At 41.7% G+C, this 23,421-nt stretch overlaps 2 protein-coding genes across 3 annotated transcripts; one reads left to right on the forward strand and one right to left on the reverse strand.

Moving 5' to 3' along the window:
* Positions 1 to 1,318: 1,318 nt before the first annotated feature.
* ago1 (argonaute RISC component 1) lies at positions 1,319 to 17,836 on the reverse strand. 2 transcript variants are annotated; one of them, XM_077598087.1, is made up of 19 exons: positions 17,421 to 17,836; positions 13,363 to 13,549; positions 10,987 to 11,107; positions 10,150 to 10,337; positions 9,332 to 9,462; positions 9,104 to 9,238; positions 8,934 to 9,045; positions 7,672 to 7,819; positions 7,479 to 7,598; positions 7,280 to 7,402; positions 7,062 to 7,195; positions 6,114 to 6,298; positions 5,876 to 6,035; positions 5,711 to 5,801; positions 4,873 to 5,067; positions 4,644 to 4,778; positions 3,764 to 3,865; positions 3,481 to 3,680; positions 1,319 to 2,953 (listed from the first exon to the last, which is right to left on the reverse strand). In XM_077598087.1, exons 1-19 carry the CDS (start codon positions 17,443 to 17,445, stop codon positions 2,845 to 2,847), a joined length of 2,601 nt encoding a protein of 866 aa, XP_077454213.1. In that variant the 5' UTR covers positions 17,446 to 17,836; the 3' UTR covers positions 1,319 to 2,844. The 2 variants fall into 2 exon arrangements, with proteins under 2 accessions (XP_077454213.1, XP_077454214.1); XM_077598088.1 differs by having other exon boundaries at positions 8,934 to 9,021; positions 17,421 to 17,835.
* Positions 17,837 to 18,436: 600 nt separating this feature from the next.
* Positions 18,437 to 22,957, forward strand: dhdds (dehydrodolichyl diphosphate synthase). Its single transcript, XM_077598089.1, has 9 exons — positions 18,437 to 18,519; positions 18,716 to 18,796; positions 19,423 to 19,539; positions 19,606 to 19,748; positions 20,939 to 21,055; positions 21,136 to 21,237; positions 21,714 to 21,828; positions 21,906 to 22,013; positions 22,372 to 22,957. Exons 1-9 carry the CDS (start codon positions 18,514 to 18,516, stop codon positions 22,612 to 22,614), a joined length of 1,032 nt encoding a protein of 343 aa, XP_077454215.1. The 5' UTR covers positions 18,437 to 18,513; the 3' UTR covers positions 22,615 to 22,957.
* Positions 22,958 to 23,421: the final 464 nt, after the last annotated feature.

The raw sequence follows: 23,421 nt of genomic DNA on the forward strand, positions 1-23,421 counted from the left end.
GTGACTTTTTCTCACCAAAATTGAGGCCGTGTGAAAGGGGCTTCGGTCTCCACAGACACGAGTCACGATACTCAATTGATTTTTTTGGGGAAAAAAAAAACTTTTTGTAACCATTTCACAATCGAGGCAAATAGGAAATAATGCCCACCGCACAAAAAAATGAGGTGGCTCAGATAATCCAGTTTTACAACGTATTACATGCATTATTATTATTATATTTAAAAAGGCAGGGTGTATTAAGTGGTCGCAACCCCCTTACCCGTGCCAGCCATGCACACGGAGCACCAAGGGAAATTGACTGACACTAAAAAAAAGGCAGGGTTTCCCAAACTGTGTATACATTCCTTACAGTAGGAGGCGCTGATGAACTGCTTCGATATTTAGTTGGATATTCATCAATATTTCCTCTAAGAGCAAAGCATTCCTGTTTTAGCAGCGAGAACAAAATCACCAGCTTGACGGCAGATTGATTTGATTAAAAAACTGTATCATTATAGCACATATGAACTAGAAAAAAAATCTGAATTGGGAATCACACCACACAGTGTGCACATAGCCTTTAGAATCATTAGCATACAGTGGTACCTCGTGGTACGAAGAAAATTTCGATCGAATAATTCGCCCGCGATATGATCAAAATTTCGAGATGCGACCAAGCCAGGTGGCCATGACATGAGAGGCTGTTTATCATTGTAGCGCACTGTCTTTTTTGCCGCATCTCTTTCGTGTATAACTGATATCTACGAGGACTGAATAATTTATTCAGACGAGTTTCAACCAGGAAACGCACAACGCGCATGCGCGGCCAAAAAGAGGGCTTTCTGGGTAATGAAGTATACTCGTGCACACAACACCCATAAGCAATGTCACCCTTTCTCAGAATAAAACTTCATTACCCACAATCAATACGTGGGTAAGCTTAGCTATTGCATTTCCTGTTATTCTTTCTAAGGAAAGAAGCTCCCGCGATCGCTCATTCAAGCCAATTTCTCGTTGGCAAGTGGTCGTGCGTTATCCTATTGTGAGGACATTTGTGTGCATCATTTTTGGAATATTTTGAAGGAAATACAACAGCAAACAGTCCATCGATAGAGAACGTGAGGGTGGAGGCGTGGCAAACCGCTAACCCGGAAAACGAAGGTAACAAAAGATTAAAACAAAATTAGAATTCAGTTTTGTGTAAAGTTACATTAAACGTATGTTTGAGTGTCTGTATATATTTATCCAAGTTAATTTAAATTTGTTTGTTCGTTTACGAGTGCCGTGGATAAAGTCCCCCCCAAACACCCCCCCTCCGCCTCCGTGTGTCGTTGTCTCTCCCCTCCGCGAAATGCGTCTAATTTTACTTCTATTAAACACATTTTATTACTATTAAACCACTCGTTATTTATTACTTTGTCAATATATGCCGAATTAGAAGAAATAAAACATTTTTTCCAATCCAATATCCTGTTTTTGGTGTTTTTTCAGAGGGATGGAACGAATTAATTTGTTTTTAGTTCATTTCAATGGGAAACGTTCGCTCGAGTTACGAAAAGCTCGACATACGATCTCAGTCTCGGAACGGATTACGATCGTATGTCAAGGTACCACTGTACTTTTAAGATGAAGAAAACGCTACCTAACGATAAAAATAAAGGTAAACAACCATCTACTCCAATAAATCAAAAAGGAAAACATTGATTATCTTTTAGATACGTTTCATTAAGAAGAAAAGTTTCGGCCAAAACGTCAAAACTGCTCTAGGGGAAATGCACGTAACTTTCTGAACATTTGTTCTCATCATCAACGAGTTTGGGAAACCCCGCATGACGAGATTGGCAAGTGAGAAATGCATGTAAAGAGGGCAAGAAAGCTAAAGATGGCGTGTGATGAGTATTGACAAGAAGTGTGCTTGAATAGCGATATTTTTTTGAGTGTGCTTCTGCTGTCCGGGCGGTGAGGTAAGAGCTAATGTGTACATAGTGTGCGGGTTTTTTAGTGTACAAAGATGAGGCCATTTGGAAGTAATAAAAAAAAATCAATAAGTAAATGAAACAAAAAAAGTGCCTTGTAAATTCTTAAAGAGCATGCCGACAAAAATAATAAAAACAGCTCCCTGTTCAAGTGCCCCTTTTTCCATTGGTTGTTCTTTTTTTGGCTGGTTAATAACGCTGGTTCAGGTGCATGGGGTGCAAGTGTCTATCACACAAGGGCCGGGGGAACCTGTGGACCACCAAAGAAGTCTACTTCACCCGGCCCCCAGTTCTACGAGATGCTCCTTCTATTGTTATGCTATGCTAAAGGCTCTAAAATATGCTACGTCCGCTTACGAAATTTTAAGACGAGAGCCTACGACCTGCAGGCACCTACATGCTAAACACTAAGTGCTAATGTACCTCAAGGCGGGTTTGGGAACAAAAGTATAAAAAGAATAAACATCACTTGTAAAAAAAAAAATGAAACAATTCAAAACCACAAACGCAAGCTAAGGATTCCCCAATCTTCATGATTTTGGAACACTGGCATCCAGACTTGGACTCGGTTCAGGCAGCATTGTGGACCATCTACTTTCCTCCCTATTGCATACTTACTTGCATTTGTGAAGGTAGCATACAATTTTACATTATAAAACCGAGGAAATAACTAAAACCGCCCCGTTAAGTAAAAAAAACCCAACAACAAATAATAATAAAAATATTCATAACCTTTTAGTGGGTGAGGCTGGAGTGTTTTGAAGATTGGATCGATGCAGCTGGTTGTGGACACTCACGTGGGGTAAAGGGAAGAGGGTGAGGTGGTCGTCATGGTGGGAAGGAGCTGCGTGACATGGACAGGGGAGTTGTGGGTGGTTTGGAATGCAGCTCAGGCAAAGTACATGGTCCTCAAGGTGTCGTGATGGATCTGGACCGCTTTAGCTAGTGCCTGGGGGTCTCGACCGTTACTCTGCCCTGACACATGGCTGCCCTCTCCGCTGTAAAAAAGACCATGTGTTAAGGTAGGTCTGGATAATACATTGGACTCATTCACTACCAAAAAATTAAAAAACAAATTAAAGCTATACAGTGGTACCTCTACATACAAGCAGCTCGAGATACGAGGAAAATTTCGAGTAAATAATTATCTCTAGATACAAGGAAAATTTCGAGCAAATAATTATCTCTAGATACGAGAAAAATTTCGAGATACGAGAAAGCCAGGTGGCCAAGGCATGAGAGGCTGTTTATTATTGTAGCGTCTTTTTTGCCGCATCTCTTTCGTGTCGGTCGAATTAAAAGAAATAAAACATTTTTTTCCAATCCAATATCCTGTTTTTGGTGTTTTTTCAGAGGGTGGGAACGAATTCATTTGTTTTCCATTCATCTCAATGGGAAACGTTCGTTCGAGTTACGAGAAGATCGACATACGAGCTCAGTCCCGCAACGAATTAAGCTCGTATCTCGAGGTACCACTGTATTTGAGTGACACAACATATAATTTATGATAGATGTTTTTCCCCACCTGTCGTGCTCTTTATCCACCAAATGGTAGCGGGCACGGAAGGCCACCAATCGGGCATAGTAGGCCGGCGCCGGGATGGACACGGAGCGGGTGCAGCGTACGTAGGTGTGGCACAACTGGTAGGTTAGGATCTGCAACTCGTCGGCTGTGAAACGATTGTCATCCCACAAGACGTAATAATGCGACGGCCGACTCGTACCCTGGAGATAGAGAGGAGATAATAACATGATTCCCAATGCCCCTTGAAACTGGACTAGCAGTAACCATGCTCTTGTATGCTTACCTGTATGCCTGCATGGCTGCACAGGTAGAAATCAAACTCAAAGGGGTGAGTGATGCTGGTATCCACTGTGGTGCCCGCAGGAATGTTCCCGCTTTTTCCGATCTGAAGGGGGAGGAGGGATGGGATTTCCAGTTATACAAAATTTTAAAAAAGCGACCCTTGTAATCATACGCAAATTGTAAAATTAAAACAAAGACAGTGGCATTGTCATAAAATAAGCGCACTGTTGGGGTTATTCTGGGATATTATTATATATGTGTGCATTAATCATTATATGTATATGTGAAACATTAATCATTATAAGCAGACGAAAGCTCAGTATAACGGTTACCAAGGACACTTCCCCCTGCAGCTGGCCCCGAGGACATTCAATTTTTTTGAGGACTATTGACCTGACAGATCACCCAGTCCCGGGCCGAGGACTGTTGATCTGAGTTTGCAATGAAGATCTGTGAAGGACTCTTAAATTGCTTTGACTTGGATTCCGGCAGATAGCGATAATCGAATCAACTTCCGAAAATACTTGCATATTGTTTTAAAATAGTGTCGCTCGTTTCACCTTTTATGGAAATTGTTATGCTTACTTGTGCAAATTCTTACGCAGTTGTTTTTGGTTTCCGACCTGATATGCAATTGTTGTTGCAGTTATTTTTTTTACCTTAATTGTGTTATTTAGTTAGCTTATGCAATTGTTTGAATAAGATAACCTTAAGTGTTTTGATTATGTGCGACTAAATGGACAGAAGAGGATGCCTTTCTTCAGAATGCTCCGTGGCGAGGACGAACCAGGATCGATTCTCACTTGCAAGTTGGCGCTGGATTATGTCTCCGATGTCTTTCCTTTTATTAAAGTATATCTATTAAAGAACCTATCACGCACCCTTTCAGACTTGTCGGCGCAGAATAGGCGTGTGTGGTGGCGTTTCTGCACGACAATGTATGTGATGCCAGGCTGGTAGTCCTTCTCCAACTTGATGCAGGCATCCCTGATGGCTAGAAGCTCATAGTGCAGAATCTGTAGATTTTTTTGGTGGTAAAGATACAAAGACATAAAGAAATAGTTAGATTCATGAAATAAAACGGCTCACGTCTCTACCATCCCATCCTACCTGCGGAAGCTGTCCCTCGGGAACGCCATCCCTGTAAAAGATGATCCTGGTGGGCTTGAAACGGGTGGACTTATAAAACTGGATGAGGAGCTCGCGCACCATGTAGGAAAGGTCCTCGATAATCTCCTGCCGGGGTCGCTGAACCCTCACGGTGGCGCAGTACCGGCTGGGATGGGCGTCCATGCTGCCCACCACCTCAAGGAGAACAGACGAGGAAAGAGCAAAGTTAACGTTGGCACGCACTTGTGGCAATTTTTTTTAAATACATTTTAAAAAAACAAAAGGAACCACTGTATTTGTTGGTTAAAAGGATTAACGACAGCTAATACTAATTGTGAGATCAAATTGATCACTTCAATATATTAAGTGCCGCCGAGTGGTTAGCGCATCGGCCTGGGGTTGAGGGTTCGATCCCAGGTCGGTCCTCACTGTGTGGAGTTTGGGTGTACTCCACTTTCCTCCCACATCCCCAAAACAATGCATGCCAGGCTAGCTCTAAATTTTCCTGAACCTCCCCAACACTCCCTGCTCAGCCTCCCTCTCCCCACCGTGTAATTCAAGCATCTGTCACCATCGCTAGGCAACACGGCAACCAATCGCCTCTTGGATGATGTCACTAGCGACTGACGGGTTGACGTCATGTCGATTTTACAACGTGACTCAGTGGGATGAGACATTGGTTTCCTTTTATCCTCTTTCCGAAACCCTTTTATTATTATTTTTTATAACAAATTGTGACTGACAGTGAACGTATTATTTTCCCACCATGTTCATAAATGACCACTAAGCGTCAGTATAATTGTAAACCCTTTCTTGCACTCTCCATGATAACACCTACAGCAGTGATGGAGGGTTTCTTGCCATCGCCAGCAGGAGGGTGCGTCACATCAGCTCCCAGGAAGATAACTGGCTGCTGAAACACCGCCGACCTGAAAGATGCAAGCGAGTCATTAAAAAAAATGGCCGAACAGGTGCGTCATGCGTCTCCCAATTTTGCTCGAACCTTTGATGAGGCACCAGGATGTTGTTGATACCACCCAGTTTGACGTTGATCTTGAGACAGAGGTTGGAAAGGGTCTGAGGGGACGTCTTGACCACGTTCTTAACCTGGACACACTGAGTGGCCATGCCCAGCAGAGTGTCTCCTACCCGCTTCACCTCAGCTGAATTGCAAATAATAACATTAAATGATCCATTATGTTAAGATGTCACCATCATCGTTGATATTATCATCCTTTTACCGTAGACAGGAGTTTTGCCAGGCAGGATGACAATGATAAGCTGCAGCCCTGAGTAGGTGTTCTTCAGGTGTCTGAACATGGGCTCCACGCTGTCCGCTCCCTGGGCGTACTTGCAAAAGCACGGCTGCCCTTGGATAGGCATGCCGGCGTCCTTAGAGATCTTGCGTAGCTGATCGGTAAAGTTCCTAGAAGGACAAAATCCTCATTTGATAGTGTTGGTGCATGTCACCTTCAAATCTTTTGTCAGTAGGTGGGCATGAGTTTAAATTTGGTCTTCAGGGTATATTTTTTTTGACTAATTACTACCGTATTTTCACGACTATAAGGCGCACTTAAAAGTCTTAAATTTTCTCCAAAATAGACAGGGCGCCTTATAATCCAGTGCGCTTCATATATGGACCAATACTAAAATTGTTATCACGATAAAATCAAATAAATCAGTGGATAGGGTACACCATCCTCTACAGCTCTCAGAACTGCGGCTAGCAGCCCACGACTCTACTATTTTCCCCGTAGAAAAAGTACTGCGCAGTGACTGCTGGGATATATAGTTCTTTTGTCAATACACCCAATGGATTGTGGCCTGGCGATCGGCATCAACGCAGCTTTACAAAGCAACATTGATGGATTTGTGGGTGATGATGATGTGAGTACATTGTAAAATGGCTAAATAAAGTACAACCGAACTCAGTTTTGCTTCCGTTGCCTTTTTAAAAACGTGTTTCTAGCGTGTGGGTGTAGCGTGTATGTTTAAGCTGGTGTATGTTTTGCCATAACTAGCTGCGTCTATAAAAACGGGGCGTCTTTTGTGTGTATAAAATACAGAAATAGCACTCGTTATTGACACTGCAGCTAAAAATACGATGCACCGTTTTTTTTTTTGACTAATTACTATGTGAGCTGTAATACACGGGTAAAAAAAGCAACCGAATCCTAGGGTGAACTTACTTGAGTACTTCTTCTCTGCATTGTTTCTGCGGTGCAAAGCAGGCAATGGCCCAAACTTTGATCTCGATGCCATTGTAGAACTGCTTCCCCCTCATGTCCCACACACCCTGATTCGGGGTGGCTATGGCTCGGTTCTGCATTGGGGCACACGCCAAATATCACTGAAACCAATTTTTTTGAACAGTGACACGCCAGCTTGTCATGCTTTAAATATTTACCCGCCCTCCGTACTGCAGGATCGGGGCTGGGAGCACTCGACCCGTCACCTCGGCCATGTCGTCCTTAACCTTGATGCCAAACTCCTGGATGTACGGGTCGAGGTTGAAGTTGGCATTTTTCATCTGCGACAAAAGAACCGAGACTCAATTCTCAACGGTTGCTCATTTTCACTCGTCGGTCGGGTGGTTTTGAACTCACCAGCCTGCTGATCTCTTCCTGTCTGTCCGGCGCCGAGCGGGCGGTGGCTTTGATCATGGTGGACGTTTGATTATCCGTCAGTTTCTTGATGCATCTTTGGCCTGCTACAATGTTACACACCTGACACAATTGGGGCGGAAAGATTTTAAGAGGTAAAAACGATACATTATCATGGTGTAATACACTTCCTCACCTCAAGTGGCAAATATGTGTGCTTCTGCTCCTGCCCCACCTGCAGGCAAGGCAAGTGGGGGTATTTTAGCTGCAAATTGTACTTCTGCTTGAAGTACTGGGCCACGGTGCATTCAACCGTCTGCCCGCTTTCCAGCTGGAGGGGGAACCTGCCCAAGATAGAGAAATATATATATAATTACTCACTCATTTTTATGGCCATCGGCGGCCTGAAATGATTGGAAATGGCCCCTGGGAGGAAAAGGGTTCCTCACCCTGGGTATAATGGCCACGTTCATCAAACTTACAACCTCCCATTTACTAAATATACCATAAAGAGTGGACAATGTGTAATATATTATTATTGAAGGAAGGATTTGCACGTGACTGACAGATTGGTTCTGGTTTTGCTCATTTGAAGACCTACTAAGCTTAACTTTAAACAACATTTTTACTGAAATTAAATACAGTGGTACCTCGACCTATGATCAGCTCTATCTATGACATGCTCGAGGTACAATGAAAATTTCGATCGAATAATTCGCCCCATACGATCAAAATTTCGAGATGCGACCAAGCCAGGTGGCCATGACATGAGAGGCTGTTTATCATTGTAGCGCACTGTCTTTTTTTCCGCATCTCTTTCGTGTATAACAGATATCTACGTTATTCTTTCTAAGGAAAGAAGCTCCCACGATCGCTCATTCAAGCCTATTTCTCGTTGGCAAGTGGTCGTGCGTTATCCTATTGTGAGGACATTTGTGTGCATCATTTTCGGAATATTTTGAAGGGAATACAATAGCAAACAGCCCATCGAGAGCGAACGCGAGGGTGGAGGCGTGGCAAACAGCTAACCCGGCCAGAACAAAGGTAAAAAAATTAAAACAAAATTAGAATTCAGTTTTGTGTAAAGATACATTAAACGTATGTTTGAGTGTGTCCGTATATATTAATCCAAGTTAATTTAAATTTGTTTTTTGCATTAATTTGTTTTTAATTCACGGGAAACGTTCGCTCGACACACGATCTCAGTCCCGGAACGGATTAAGATCGTATGTCGAGGTACCACTGTAATTAAAGAAAAAAATAATCAAGATATTGATACATCTCTGGGATCTCATTGGATTACGCTGGTGTACCTCATTGTTTCTCCTTTTTGTTGGCTGACTAACAAAAATATGATCTCACAATGAGCTCATGGGGGCAAGGTCTCTTTAAAAAAATGGGGTTGTCATGATTGGACAAAATCATGGTGACCAACTTTGTCATTATCACGGCACTTACGTTTGGTGACTGGCAGGACGCCGGGTGACATTGCATACTCGGTACTTCCTCTTCATTTGCCCACAGTGCGTCACCTCCACCTTGAGGCCTGTAGACGCAGGATACACGAGACCTGACGCTACGACATATTTATGACTTTTCTATATTAGCAAGGGTGCAAAATCTCCCACCTTTAATCTCCTTGGTGAACCGGACTCGTTGCGAATCTGTAAGTGTTTTGGGTTGCTCGTCAATGTTGCGGATGTCGAGAACTTCACACATGAACTCGATGACTGGCTGAGCTTTGTAGAAGGCAGTGGCGGACACTAGAGGTAGCCAAAGAGCAAACACGAGGAAGAAAAAATGTTAGGGTTTATTTTTATTTGTTTATTTTAACACATCAAGGTTTAGCCATTCACCATCGATGTTGAGCATCATCTTCCACATGGCGGGCCGCACTGACTGGTGGAAGCCGAACCACACCTCACGGCCCCCGCCCAGAGGGTGGTAGTACCCCTCTGGTGGGGAGAAGAATGAGCGGCCAACTGGAGTGTACCTAAATGGAATAGGTTGGGGGGGTGCGGCAGAAGGTGCTAGTCAGCGTGCGGGAAAATTATTCAGCGTGACTTCCTTTATCATGATGTAAGGATGAGTTAGCAGCGTGTCACCATCCAAAAAATAATTAAATAAAAACGCAACCCCTAAACCACATGTGTCAAAGTGGCGGCCCGGGGGCCAAATCTGGCCCGCCGCATCACTTTGTGTGGCCCGGGAAAGTAAATCATGAGTGCCGACTTTCTGTTTTAGGATCAAATTAAAATGAAGAGTATAGATGTATATTAAATTTCCTGATTTTCCCCCTTTTAAATCAATAATTGTAATTATTTAATCCATTTTTTCTGTGTTTTTGTTCAAAAATCATTTTGTAAAATCTAAAAATATATTTAAAAAAGCTCAAATAAACATTGTTTTAGATCTATTAAAACGGAATATTCAGGACTTTTAATCCATTTCTTTTAATCCATTTATTTAAACCCAATTTTTGTAATAATAGAAAAGTGGTCGAACTGACTAATTGATTTCATAGGGAAGACAAACAACCCGTACTAACCATGCCGTTGTAATGAATAAAACTAAGATTTGTCAACATCTGTTTTTGCTTTGAAAAACAAAAATAGTATCGCAGAAACAAACCCCAAAAACTTTGGAGGTTTCACCCTAAGATGCGATTTCGAAGGTGTACCTCATAGAGGCCAAGTGGCGCATTGCCACATCCAGAGCTTGCACCGAGTCCAGTGGCACCTGCAGCCGTCCACTGACCAGCGTCTCCTGCAGCAGGCGCCACGACACCTTGGCCAGCCAACGGATGGACACCTTAAAGATTCGGTCCTTGCCTTCGCCTGGGATTGTGACCTCGAAATCCACCTGGGGGCAAGAAGCCAAAAGAGTAGAATGAAGTCGAATTGCACTTGCCCGAATCCTATTTTTAACATTTTGCAACACTGATTCATTACAGAGGTTCCTCTACTTACAAATGCTTCTACATACAAATATCCAAAAACAAGATCCAAGTTACAAAATCCCCTAAAACGTCAATACATTTCCTGTATACGTTATTTTATTTTGAAATTGTCACGGTAGCGTCGCGCTCTGCTTGAGAATCTCCCTACACTCCGCTGGCCTCCCATTGACTGTCTCCCAACAACACTCCCCCCTGTTTTATTTTTTTTCGAGCGTGGTTAAAGCAACTTTGTTCTTTATTTAAAATTACTGGTGCGAATGAAATGAATATATTATCCATCCATTTACTGATATTGCAATTACTATTTAATGCTAAATTGTTGTTAATTCATAATCTGAAGTTGTTTCGATATGTTAGCTTCCTCCTTACAGTTGTGCACCTGCACAAATACAAAATATTTTTGCACGCCTGTTATTCATTTTAAAATATTAATAAATCATTTTTTCTCATTTTGTCTCATTTTTTGCATGTTTCTCTGGAGCCAGTTCATGTCGTAAGTAGAGGTACCACTGTATGAAAAGTTTCACTTTTTAACATAGTCAACGTCAATACCTTTTCACTACCAATGGGAAGCGCCAACACTGTGTAGATGTTCTTCTTGCCATCGTACACGGGTTTGCGGTCCCCAAAGAGCTGCGGCTTGAAGTGCTGAACCATGTACTCCACCACCTCCCTGACGACACAAAAACCACAGCGTTAACACACGCCACCCATTGCGCGCCATCAGTTAAAACCATCCCCTTGATCGTTCCATTGTGACCCGAAATGCCGAATTATCGATTGTGTGCAATGCAGCTGTCATGGTCATGGCAGGAGGTGGGGGAGGAAAGGACAAAAACAAGGAACAAGGCGGGTTGAGGAGGCCAGGAGGCCTTTTCAATGTGAGAGGGGGGCTCAGGGAGCGGGGGTCAAAGGCCGTGATCTTCGGATACCTTCTGGGTAGCCTTTGTCAGAAAACCCTCAAGTCAAGAGGGAGTGAAGCTCAAAGGCTCGCTATGGATTTTAGAGGAAAGTTAGCGGGTGGTGAGGAGCTGATTGACCACTGATTGGCTAATATGAAAAAAGGTGGCTCTTAAGGCTTTCCCACAAAATGTGGGATTTTCACAATACAATGGCGAAGAGGACTCTGTGTGTACATTTTCTTTTATAAACTGAATGTTCCAGAAAAGAATCTGGATAATGAGTCCAACTCATTCTGCGTAGTAAAAAAAAAATACAAAACAACCTGTCGCGCTTCAGAGTAACAAATTTTACTGAACTGCAAATTCTCATTCATTCAATTCCAACGGGGTGCTGGAGCCTATCCCAAAGAATGTAATTTTTCTGCTGTGTCATATTCGTGAAAAAACGTCATTATCACATGTACACTGGTACAGCAGTGGTCACAAAATAGTTACGCTTTCAAGCAGCCAAAATATCATTTTCACGATTATTAGAGGTCTAAATAATTGATTTTCAGCAACCGTCGTTCATATGAAAACCATCAATACTAGATGTTGTCTGCTCCTTTAATTACCGTATTTTCTCGCATATAAGTGATAGATCTGAAAAACAACTTCAGGAGGCAGGTTAAGAAGGAGTGAGACAAATTTAACGGAGATTTAGTTTATTACCAAACTGCAGCATGGGAAGAGGTCAAAACAGCATGAACCGCTCACGGTCTGTTGTCCTGCAACTCTTCTCGAATGACCAGTGAGTGAGTCTTAAATACAGGCAAAACTGACAGTTGTCACTAGGACTTTGGACGGATACGTTTCAGTCATTTGCAGGGCAAAAAGTAATTGATCAGTGTCGGACAGTTGAGTATTTGTGCTGACATGTCAACCCAATCACAAGACTAAGATTGATTATTCAGTCAGACAGTTGAGTGTTTATGCTGACATGTCAGCTATTCACAAGGATGACTACGATGCTGTTATACTTACAAAAACTGATACAATATGAACAAGCAATTGCAAAGAGACTTTGTCTTATCCTACAATTAGTCGCCCCCGCGTATAAGTGAAACCCTGAAACCCAATTTTTACCTCCATATTCATGGTTTTAATAGGGAGTACAAATGTGTTACTCTTAATGGAAAATCTTAAGGAAAATCATTGCACGTGCTATTTCTGAGATACTGTATGAATAAAAGGACATTATTAGGGTCAATAGCACAACGAAGTTAGTAATTCATCCCGCAATGGTTGTTTTCTTACTGCAAAACAGAAAATAACCAACAAATAGTAAATGTTAATTTGCTGATATCTACTGGTGAAAAAGAGTATAGCAACGATGTCAGTCTTCTGCGCATATAAGCCGTACCCTTGATTCAGTCATCATTTTTATGGGTTACAAATATGGCTTATATGCGAGAAAATACGTTATCTTCTTATTAGAGCCATCATATCAAGTCCACCCCATCTTAATTAACATCTTGAGACGCAGCGACATCAGAATACAATTTAAATGAGGTCGGAAGGACAGTCGAAACTTGAAATTGGACCAATTTGGCGGCTCGAGAAAATCTTGTAAACGTTGTGGCTGAAACATGAAGGGAATGTGTCAAGCTGACATGTTTTCCCTCTGAAGCAGACAAACAAGATGGCTGAAAAGGACTCTCCAGAGACCTCATGACAAAGAGTCGGCAGATGATTCCCTCTATTGGCTTTCATGTTTGTTTACAGCCTTTCAATCCAGGAATGCGACAAATCACAAACAAGAGAGCTGTCTTTTCTCTTTTCCTGGCAAGTGACATTTGAAATTAAGAAAACATAATTGATATCTGAGCTTTATTCTATTTGTCGTGCTTTTCTAAGACGAAGAACTTCACCAACTGGCGCAAGTTGTCAACCTCCATTCAGTTTGAACTGCGAGAGTTGAATTATTTTAATTAAATCGATACCTTTTAATGTCAGTGAGGGAAAAACGTAGCTTGGAAACATCTACCTGTTGACTCGCCGCGGGCATTTGTCCGGCTTGATGTCCACCTCGTAGTGGTAGACGTCCATCTTTGGGATCTCCACCTCAAAGTAATTGGCCAGCAGCTTGATTGGCTTGCCCACGGTGCCCATTCCTGGCCGACGCGGGGCGTGGAACACCTGCTGCAGGGGTGGGGGTAAGACCCCCATGGGCACTGAGGATAAATGGGAGGGAGAAACGCTATAAAATTTGACCAATTGCAACAACATTTCAACTCATTACATTACTCATTGGGCTAAATTAGGACAATATTTTTCGCTGAAGTTCTGATACTGGCAGAGCCAGTTGCACTGAGCAACCTGAATATTTGAGAGGTAAGTCAAATAAAAGTAGATCCGCCAAAACGTTCCAGGAAAGCAATCCCCAAAAATGCTGAGAAGATTAGACGTTAAAAAATATATGCAACGTTTTTTTTTCTAAATAAGGTATTGCAGGCAGTGGTGCGTGCCCAGTGGATGTTGCTTTTCTCTGGGTACTGGTTTCCTCCCACATCCCAAAAACATGCATTGCAGGCTAGTTGAACACTCTAAATCAGGGGTGTCAGACTCGGGTTGGTTCGCGGGCCATTTTAACGTCAACTTGATTTCACGTGGGCCTGACCATTTTAGATATAATATTTAGATTTTTTTTATAAATGGATTAAAAGAACTGGGTTAAAATCCCTGATTATTCAGTTTTTATAGATCTAAAACAATGTTTATTTTAGCTTTTTTTTAATATATTTTTAGATTTTACAAAATGATTTTTGAACTAAAAACACAGAAAAAATGGATTAAAAAATTACAATTATTGATGTAAAAGGAGGAAAATCAGGAAATTTAATATACATCTATACTCTTCATTTTAATTTGATCCTAAAACAGAAAGTCGGCACTCATGATTTACTTTCATGGGCCACACAAAACGATGCGGCGGGCCAGATTTGGCCCCCAGGCCGCCACTTTGAGACCAGTGCTCTAAATTGTCCTTAGGTATGAGTGTGGCTGTGATTGGTTGTTTGTTTTCATTGTGTCCTGTGATTGGCTGGCATCCAATTTATGGTGGCCCCTCCCTATTGCCCAAAGTTGGCTAGGATAAGCTCCAGCACCCCTCACAACCCTTGTAAGGATAAGCGATACAGAAAATTAATGAATGAAAAAATATTGTGCCCTAAAATACAAAATGTGATTTTTCAAACGCCCACTATCTTAATGCTATTATGACATCATTGACATTATCCTAACAAAACAAGTTTATTTTTTTTAAACATGAAAAAAAAAAAATCAATCTTGGGGAATATGAAAAAAAAACCCTGCAATTGTTAATAAATTGGTATTTAGAGATTGGGGTGATGCAACAGTAGCCTTGGGCTGATGACTCGCTGTGAAACACCAAACTCGAACGGAGAGAAAACCAGTGTCAGTGTCAATACCTCCGCACGAGGGGCCCCCGTGTCTTAACCCCTCAGGTCCCCAGAGGACCCCAGAACCTCCCCCTCCCCCACCACCAACAACAAAGACCCCAGCTGCCCCGTTCCTGCGTCTGCGGCGCACATAAACAACACCGGGCGGCTCGACGGAGGGGAGTGCCCTGGCGAACGCGGGCGAGCCCCCCGCCTCGGCATTCCCAGCCTCACCATGGCGACGCCACGGCAACACGCTATTGTCATGGATATCAGGAGACCTGTATGTGTGTACGTGAGGGGAGCTTGGGGGGGGCGCCTGTCGGATGGAAGGAGGGGCCGGGACCTTGGCCTCTCCCGCCCCGCCGGGGCACGTTCCCACATCAGTCCAACCTGGAAAAGCCCTTCTTTAAATAGCTGCAAGGGATTTCCTCAAGGTGAACCGACCCACTCGCGGGACAAATCAGAATGAGTGTGGGTCTGGGGTTGTGTACTGTGAGTATTTTGGCCACCGATTCCTCAATATAAAAGTGAGGGCTCTGACACCCAGGGTTTAAATAGACAGACAAGGGTTGCTTACCAAGTACACGCAGCTGGTTAGGAGAGGAAGGGAAGCCCGGAGGGACGTAAGAGGCGAAAAGCAAACAAATAAACGAAAAACCCAACTAACCTTAACAAAAACGACCGAAATGCTCAAAACATCTGATATCCAAAATGAAACAAGGTAGATATCAGATAGTATCAGACAAATTTAAAAATATTCAATTGAATTCAACAAAGAAAACCATATAGAGAAAATAGGGAAATACAGAATATTTGGAGAAAAGGATAATTGAGAAAATAAAAGTGAATTATAAAATGCTCAAATAGATTAGAGTGAATTTATATTATAAAAAAAAATATTGATACAAATATTTTCAAAATAAGGGAAAACAAAAAAAAAACATTTCAAAAAGATATTATTGAAAAAAAACTACAATAAAAAATTCATATAATAAATTATAATAATTTAGTTAAGTAAAAATCAAACCACAGAATAAACAATACCAAAATATATGAACTAAAAGTGCACAACATGGGAGTCACATTAGGATGAAAAAATATCAACATACTAGCTCCAAAAAACACATCCGTAAATGTATAACATTAAACATGATGTCCACGACCAACATCCCAAGCACACATTAGGCAAACGCTACAAGATTCATGACTACCACGCGCTAAAACACAGGCACGCAGGCCCAAACGTGGCGTCCTCATGCCAGTGAAGGCAGATGGTGCGAACCCGAGCCAGATCTCCCCGACGTCCCGAGACAATAGTTTGCCGGGCGCTGAGACGATAACAACGCGGCGTCCAAGCGTGACCGCGCTCGCTACGTCATTTGCATCTTTATCACAACGCGTCCACGGGCTCGCGTCATCTGAAATCCGAAGGATGACCTCGACGTGTCTTGAACTTTTTCCTTGGCTTTGTGGCAACACTTGTTCCAAAAGACAGAGCGCCGTTGGTGGAAATCCCACCAGATGTTAGCAAACCACTTGAGCGCTTTGCTTCACTCAAAATAACTTCAGGAAGCGATCAAAGCATTACCTCTGCAGATGTTTGTTCATTTCTTAGGCATTCTGTTGGATTCATTTCAAAAGATGAATTTTAAGGTTCCTTGTTAACTCATTGACTGCCAATGATGCCACAGTTTCTGAGCACATGTGTGTCAAAACCCTTCCCCTAATAAAGTGAAAGGAAATGTCAATAAAATCTAGCAGGCTGTCAAAAACACAATAAAAATATGTCATTAAACTGGGGCTATTTTAGGAAAATTTCCTCATGAACCATCCAAAGTTATGTTTGTTGTGAAGTCCACTTCAACCATTTCGAGCTTGTTACCCAATTGTCTTTTTCTCCCAAAACAACAACAAAATCAGCCAAACAACCACTCCTCTCCAAAACAAAAACAAAAAACAACTTCGCTCACTGTATTTTTTAATGTTTCCTCTGTGGAAAATTGAATATCTCTTTTGCATGCTTTCAAAAATAAAAGAACTGCACTTGACCATACTTCCACTAATGTAAGCAATTAAAGGATCAACCAATCATATGCCATTTTCAATCATATTCCGCTTTTTAATTGCCCCAAACTCTCATCATAATTGCCCATCATCCAAATACTATTCTCCCAAACACTTTGGAATCAACACTTCACACACAATAGGCAACTTCGCAGACAGTCAGGGGCCCCCCAAAAGCATACCCCACCCACAAATCCTAAATGACCCGAAAAATAAACCATATTCCTACACCAAGTTTACGTCTATACACCCAGAACTGATTATTATAACACATAAAAAACCTAACCGAGTTAGTAAACAGTTAGTGAAGGTGAGGAAGAGTCGCCCATGGTTGAGCCAGATGCTGCCGGTGTAAGGCGGGCTTCGTTCCCACGACCTCCGTGGCCGCCCCTCGCCCAAATGGAAAGTCAACCCCGGTTAAGGAAGGCTCGTTCCAGGTTATAATTTGGGGGTAAAAACTCACGAAAGGAAACCCTTCTGTGGTCTACAAGGTTGCGGTTTAGGCCAGGCGACCGTCGCAAAAGAGTCTTTCATAAAAAAAAAAATATTAATAATGTGCAAATTTAAATTTACATACCAGCGCCAGACGGTCCCGGCTCCATCCCATTCACTTAGCCGTGCGGACACAAGCTAGCAAATCCAGGGTGGTGTGTGGCCGAAGCGCCGCCGGCCCCTTCAGCCTGGAACGAAGACTTCCAGCCGCCGTCCTCTCGCCGTATCGTCTTCGTCCCTTCTCGGTGTGCTGTGTCCCCCGCCCGCCCGTCCGTCCGCCCCCGAAAAAAAGAACCACAAGAGGAGTTATAATCCTAAATAGAGGCGATAACCGGCCACCGGTTATCCCACAAGCCCCCTCTTGTCTCCGGGTGCCGTGTGCTGCATCGGTGTCCTCCCCGCCAGCCAGCCCCGGGATTGAGCCAACTGTCCGCGGTGTTTGGGTGTCTCAAGCAGTGTGTTGTGGGTCTCCTCCCCGCGGAACAAAAAGGGCCAATCCCCCCCTTCGAATCCCCCCACTGCCCCCCAAAAATGTGCTTAAACTTCTTCTCTGCCATGAAAACTGCAAGGGAACTGCTGGATAAGTTACTGACGTACCCTAGTGTTGGAAAGGAGAATTACACTGCAGGCGTTCACCTGATGTAACCCTTTTCAAATTGCAGGTAAATTATGTGCATGGGGAAATGTGCTATTTGCTTGCTAGAATGGGGGTTACGCATTGGAATTTGTAAATATGTTGCTTCAAACTTAAGTGTTATTTAAAAAATATCCAAGTTCAAAAGGATTTGACGTCTACTGCTGCCAATGGCAATGATTGAGTGGTCAAAAGAACATGTGCAAGAAATTCCATCCATCTTCCAAGCCACTTATCGATTCGCATTCATTACTGAATACGTATTTTTATATTTAAACGATTAGAAATAGTATACATAGATACTATATATATAGATAAGAACGTTTGTGAAGAATAGAGAAATACTCGTATTTACTTTTAATTTCTTAACATTTTGTATTTCCACGTGACCGGAAATGCTGTGACGTCAGGTACCCCGTGCGGAAGCGGTCGTCATCATAAACAGCGGTGAGTTGGAGGTTTCTAAATGTGTACAAATTCTCATCGTTTTGTGCTTACGCGCGCCCTTTGCCGTGTTTTTATTTATTTCTATGTTCTTTTACGCATGCTGGTAAATTTTCCTTCTTAATATTTGTGTTTTATTCAGAAACGAATCAGTTTTTGCCTAGACTGAGGAGTGCATGTCTCGTAAAAATTGCAGCTCGGCGACGTTTTATAGTAAAACCCATGATTTCATTCATCCACTAACACAATTAATTTTCTTTAATTTTGGCAAGTTTGGATGAACATTTTCCATTTTTTGCCAGAATTTGCATTTTCCGAACATGTCATGGATTAAGGAAGGCGAGTTAAATCTGCTGGAGAGGATTTCAGCCAATATTCTCAAGGTATGCTTGAAAATAAATCTGTTCAGGCATTACACTAGGCTACTATAAAATCATGCATAGTCAGAATATTAAAACTGCACAAGTATAGGCAATGAACAAAGTGTACTTAAATGCTGAATGGAATAAAATGTCCTGTGTTTTTTAAAAGATTCATTTTCCTGGTGTTATGATTAAAATGTGTATTTTTAAAACTTTTTGGACAATTTTTAGGTAAGGACAGTTAACTACTTACATTACAAATCAACCAAAAATATACTCTGCTCTAGATGTTAAATATATTTTTTCCAGATGAATTTAGTGTGGTTAAAATATGTATTTTTACCAAAAGGGTTTTTTCCTCTTTACTGACAATGTAATGAAGAAAAAAATTAAAGGGTGACAAAAAAACATTCTGGTATTACGGTAGCCGAGTAGTTAACGCGTCTGCCTCACAGTTCGGAGATTGATAATTTTATATTTTTTCACTATTAAGTCCTATTTTATTGTTCACATTATACCAGTAAAATAACAACTTATCTAAATTTAGACTGCCACGCTACGCTCCCTCCAAGTACTGCTATCAATGATATTTCACAACCAGTGATTTTTTTCTTTTTCTTTTTTCTTTCTCTTTTCTCCCCTTCCAGGCAGGACCAATGCCCAAACACGTGGCCTTCATCATGGACGGAAACCGTCGCTTTGCACGCAGGAAGAACATGGCGCGCCAAGAGGGACACATGCAGGGCTTCAACAAGTTGGCAGAGGTTAAAAAGTCTTACATTTTTCATTGAAATTGTCATCTTGTGAACATCCCTCATGTCATCCTTTAGACACTTCGTTGGTGCAAACACCTGAACATACCTGAAGTAACGGTGTACGCATTCAGCATTGAGAACTTCAAGCGCACTCAGGGTGAAGTGGATGGCCTTATGGAACTGGCCAAGCAGAAATTTGAAAAACTTTTGGAGGAGCGGTAGGTTTCCTGATCTTCATTTTATAACCATATTAGATTTCTTCAAATGAAGAGCTGAGATCTGCTAAGGAACATTTTATAAAGTGTGTTTTGATATATTAAAAGTATGTGGGAGAGATGGAACGGTTTGATTAAAGACTGCAGTTAATTTATTGAAACTGTGCTTCGAGCGCTTTATTTGGTTGGTGTTGAACAGAGCTTCACTGTGTTAAAAGTAGCTATTCAGGCAAAACTTTGCTCTTATGACGCAATATATTTTTGCTCATAATTCCTCATTCTGTTGGAGGAAGAGGAAATACAATAGTTGACGGATAAACTTACAGCATGTGATGGAAACCACCCCCCTCCTTTCATTGATAGAATTGGAGACTACTGTCTATTTCCTAAATGGAATTCTTCATGTGCTATACGGTAAAACTTCGATTATCGCGGTTATTGTGGACCAGACATGGCTGCGATAATCGAAAAACCGCGAAGTAGGGTCACTCCATTAAAAAATAAATACCGTTTTTTCACGACTATATGGCGAATCGCATTTAAAGGCGCAGTGTCAGTAACGAGTGCTATTTCTGTATTTGACACACAAGACACATCGCATTTAAAGGCGCACCCACTAGATGGTGCTGTGCTAAAGGCAATGTCAACAAAACAGTGAGCCAAACTTTATTAATAGATTACAAATCAACTTTCTGACAGCTCCATTCACTCCCAACATGATTAAACAACAGTTTAATTTTTTTATTTTTTCTCCGAAGTTAAAGTATAATATTTTCGTAACACAGCAATAGCATAATAACTCATGTTAAACACGTGGGCATCTCACCAAAGTCGGCATTAATCGAGTCAGTAATTTCTGTCTTCCTGAAAGCTCGGACCACAGTTGAAACTTCCACTGGGAATGACGACGAACATAGAATTAATGTGCTACAATATTTATCCATATATTTTATATATACATATATATATATATATATATATATATATATATATATATATATATATATATATATATATATATATATATATATATATAGTTTGCAGTCTAGCTTTGAATGCTCTGTTGAAGCCAACATCTAGCGGCAGGAGTTCTTTTATGAATCCAGTAGGAATGACGGCGAGCACCAAATTAGTATGCTCGCAGTCATACTGGGTGTATTGACAAAATTATTTTCTTTTTCCTTGAATGGCAGGGAGAATCTGGAAAAACACGGCGTTTGCATCCGGGTGCTGGGCGATTTGAACCTGCTGCCTCTAGACCTCCAGCAGCTCATTGCCAAAGCGGTGCTCGCCACCCGATCACACAACAAGTATACCAGACTTTCTCTTGCTTTTTGGTTTAAATTTTAGATACCTTTTAAAAAAAAAAATTATAATAATTTTCCCACAGGTGTTTTTTGAATGTCTGTTTTGCCTACACTTCACGATATGAAATGACCAATGCTGTGCGAGAGATGGCCTGGGGGGTGGAGCAAGGACTGATTGAAGCCAGGTAAAGGTTGGGAAAAGTCCGGCCGGGCCAGATTCGGCCCCTGGCCGCCACTTTGACACAAGTGCACTAGAGGAAGATATCGGAATGAGTTAATTTAGCGTTAATCCTAATTTTGAATTTTGGGAGAAAAACATCATAACTTCGACAATAGTAGTTTGAAAAGTTATTTACTTGAGTACTGGCACAATTTACCAGTTATACAAAACTAAACTTGTATTTTTACAAAAACAAAGTTGCAAAAAAAGTCATAATTTATGGGAAAAATGTACAAGAATAAAGCTTGGCAAGGTTCATTTAGCTTTAGGGGAATGACGTTGCAATTCACAAGAATGATGAAATAATTGCGTCAATCAAATTTGTTTTTCCAAATTAAAAAAACATGCAAATTCTTGCATAGAATAAAACAAATTTAATAGAAAATGGTTATATTAAAGATTGAAAGTAATAATAATACATGGTTTTTTTTGCTTGTTTAGTGACGTATCGGAGGCGTTGCTGAGCGAATGTCTGTACAGCAACAACTCTCCCAATCCTGACCTTCTCATACGGACCTCTGGCGAAGTGCGCCTCAGTGACTTTTTACTCTGGCAGGTGAAGACAATGTTTCTTTTCTTTTTTTTTCTTGCTTTATCTATCATTAAAAAAAAATCTTATCTCTCCCCAAACAGACGTCCCATACGTGTTTAGTATTTCAGTCTGTTTTGTGGCCTGACTATTCCTTTTGGAACTTGTGTGAAGCCATTCTCCAGTATCAAGTCAACCACAAATCCATTCAGGTAAGGCATTTTAGTGGAAAATCCCAGCCTACGGCGCACTTCACTAAGACACACTACCCAAATTAAATACAGTGGTACCTCGTGGTACGACATGCTGGTGGTACAGCGAAAATTTTGATCGAATAATTCTCCCGCGATACGATCAAAATTTCGTTTCAATTCATTTCAATGGGAAACGTTCGCTCGAGTTACGAAATGCTCGACATACGATTTCAGTCTCGGAACGGATTACGATCGTATGTCGAGGTACCACTGTACAATTTACAGAAAAAATGAGATGTAGTTGCCATTAAAGTGGCCCGTGAACCAAACAGAGTTTGACACACCTGCTCTAAGTTGACAAACTATTGCATTCCAGAACGCACGAGACGTCCATCGAGAACACCAAGCACTGCAGCAGATGGAGGCGGACCGCGCCCGTGCCGCCGAGCACCTGCAGCGCCACGGCAACGGCAAGCCCGCCGACGCCAGTCGGCGACAGGAGGCAGTGTCGAGGCACGCCGCTCAACGGCAACAGCGAGTGCGCAACTTCCTGGAGGCGCTCACGCAAAAACGGGACTCTTTCTTTACCGACCGGAATGACGGCGTGTCGGCTTATTAGCGCCTCCGTAAGGACAACCTTTTCCTACAAGGGCTCCTGCTGCTAGGCAACCGCAGACTGTGGTCATGAAGAGAGGAAGATCCAACCCCCATGGGGCTCTAGAGTTACTGGCATATTTATAAATGTAGATTTAAAGAAAAATTATAAATTGAAGGCTTTATGTGTCTGGTCAAAATCTAGTTAAAGGTGTTCATTGTCTAAACGTGCATGCTGTGATGTGTGGAGTGACCACTGTGATGTTGTAACCTGTTCAATCCAGTCCAGTCATGTGATGTTGATGACAGAACTACATTTTGACCAGTTTAAAAAATAAATAAAGGGATTATTGATTGTCAAATCATAAGGATTGTGATTTTCGCTTTGATGCTATATATACATATAAACCTTTAATATTACAACTGTGACATGACAAAGTGCTTTTTAGGGGTCAATATTGGTCTGGCCTCAAACTTTAAAGTGGAGTATGAATGGTAACTTGTTGCTTTTCTTGAAATGGTATTTTAGTGATTGCTGCTAATTATCTAAAAATATAACTTCGTATTATATAAGACGAATTTAATTGTTTCGTATGTCCACTGTCCAAATGATTTGAAATTACAAAGGGCAAATAATGCTTCACATTCCAAATAGATTGGACGTTTATCACCGTCAATAGCAACCACGAACTTTCTCTTTTTTAATTTTAAAAATAGTATGCGGTTTATATAACTCCATAATCCCCGCAACTCCATATAAAAATAATTGATTTACCATTTAACGCCCCCTTGAGGCGCTCATCTCCATTTACAACGAGACCCTCCAATACTC

Source organism: Stigmatopora argus, chromosome 4, assembly GCF_051989625.1.
Source record: "Stigmatopora argus isolate UIUO_Sarg chromosome 4, RoL_Sarg_1.0, whole genome shotgun sequence".
In the NCBI taxonomy this organism is placed as follows: Eukaryota; Metazoa; Chordata; class Actinopteri; order Syngnathiformes; family Syngnathidae; genus Stigmatopora; species Stigmatopora argus.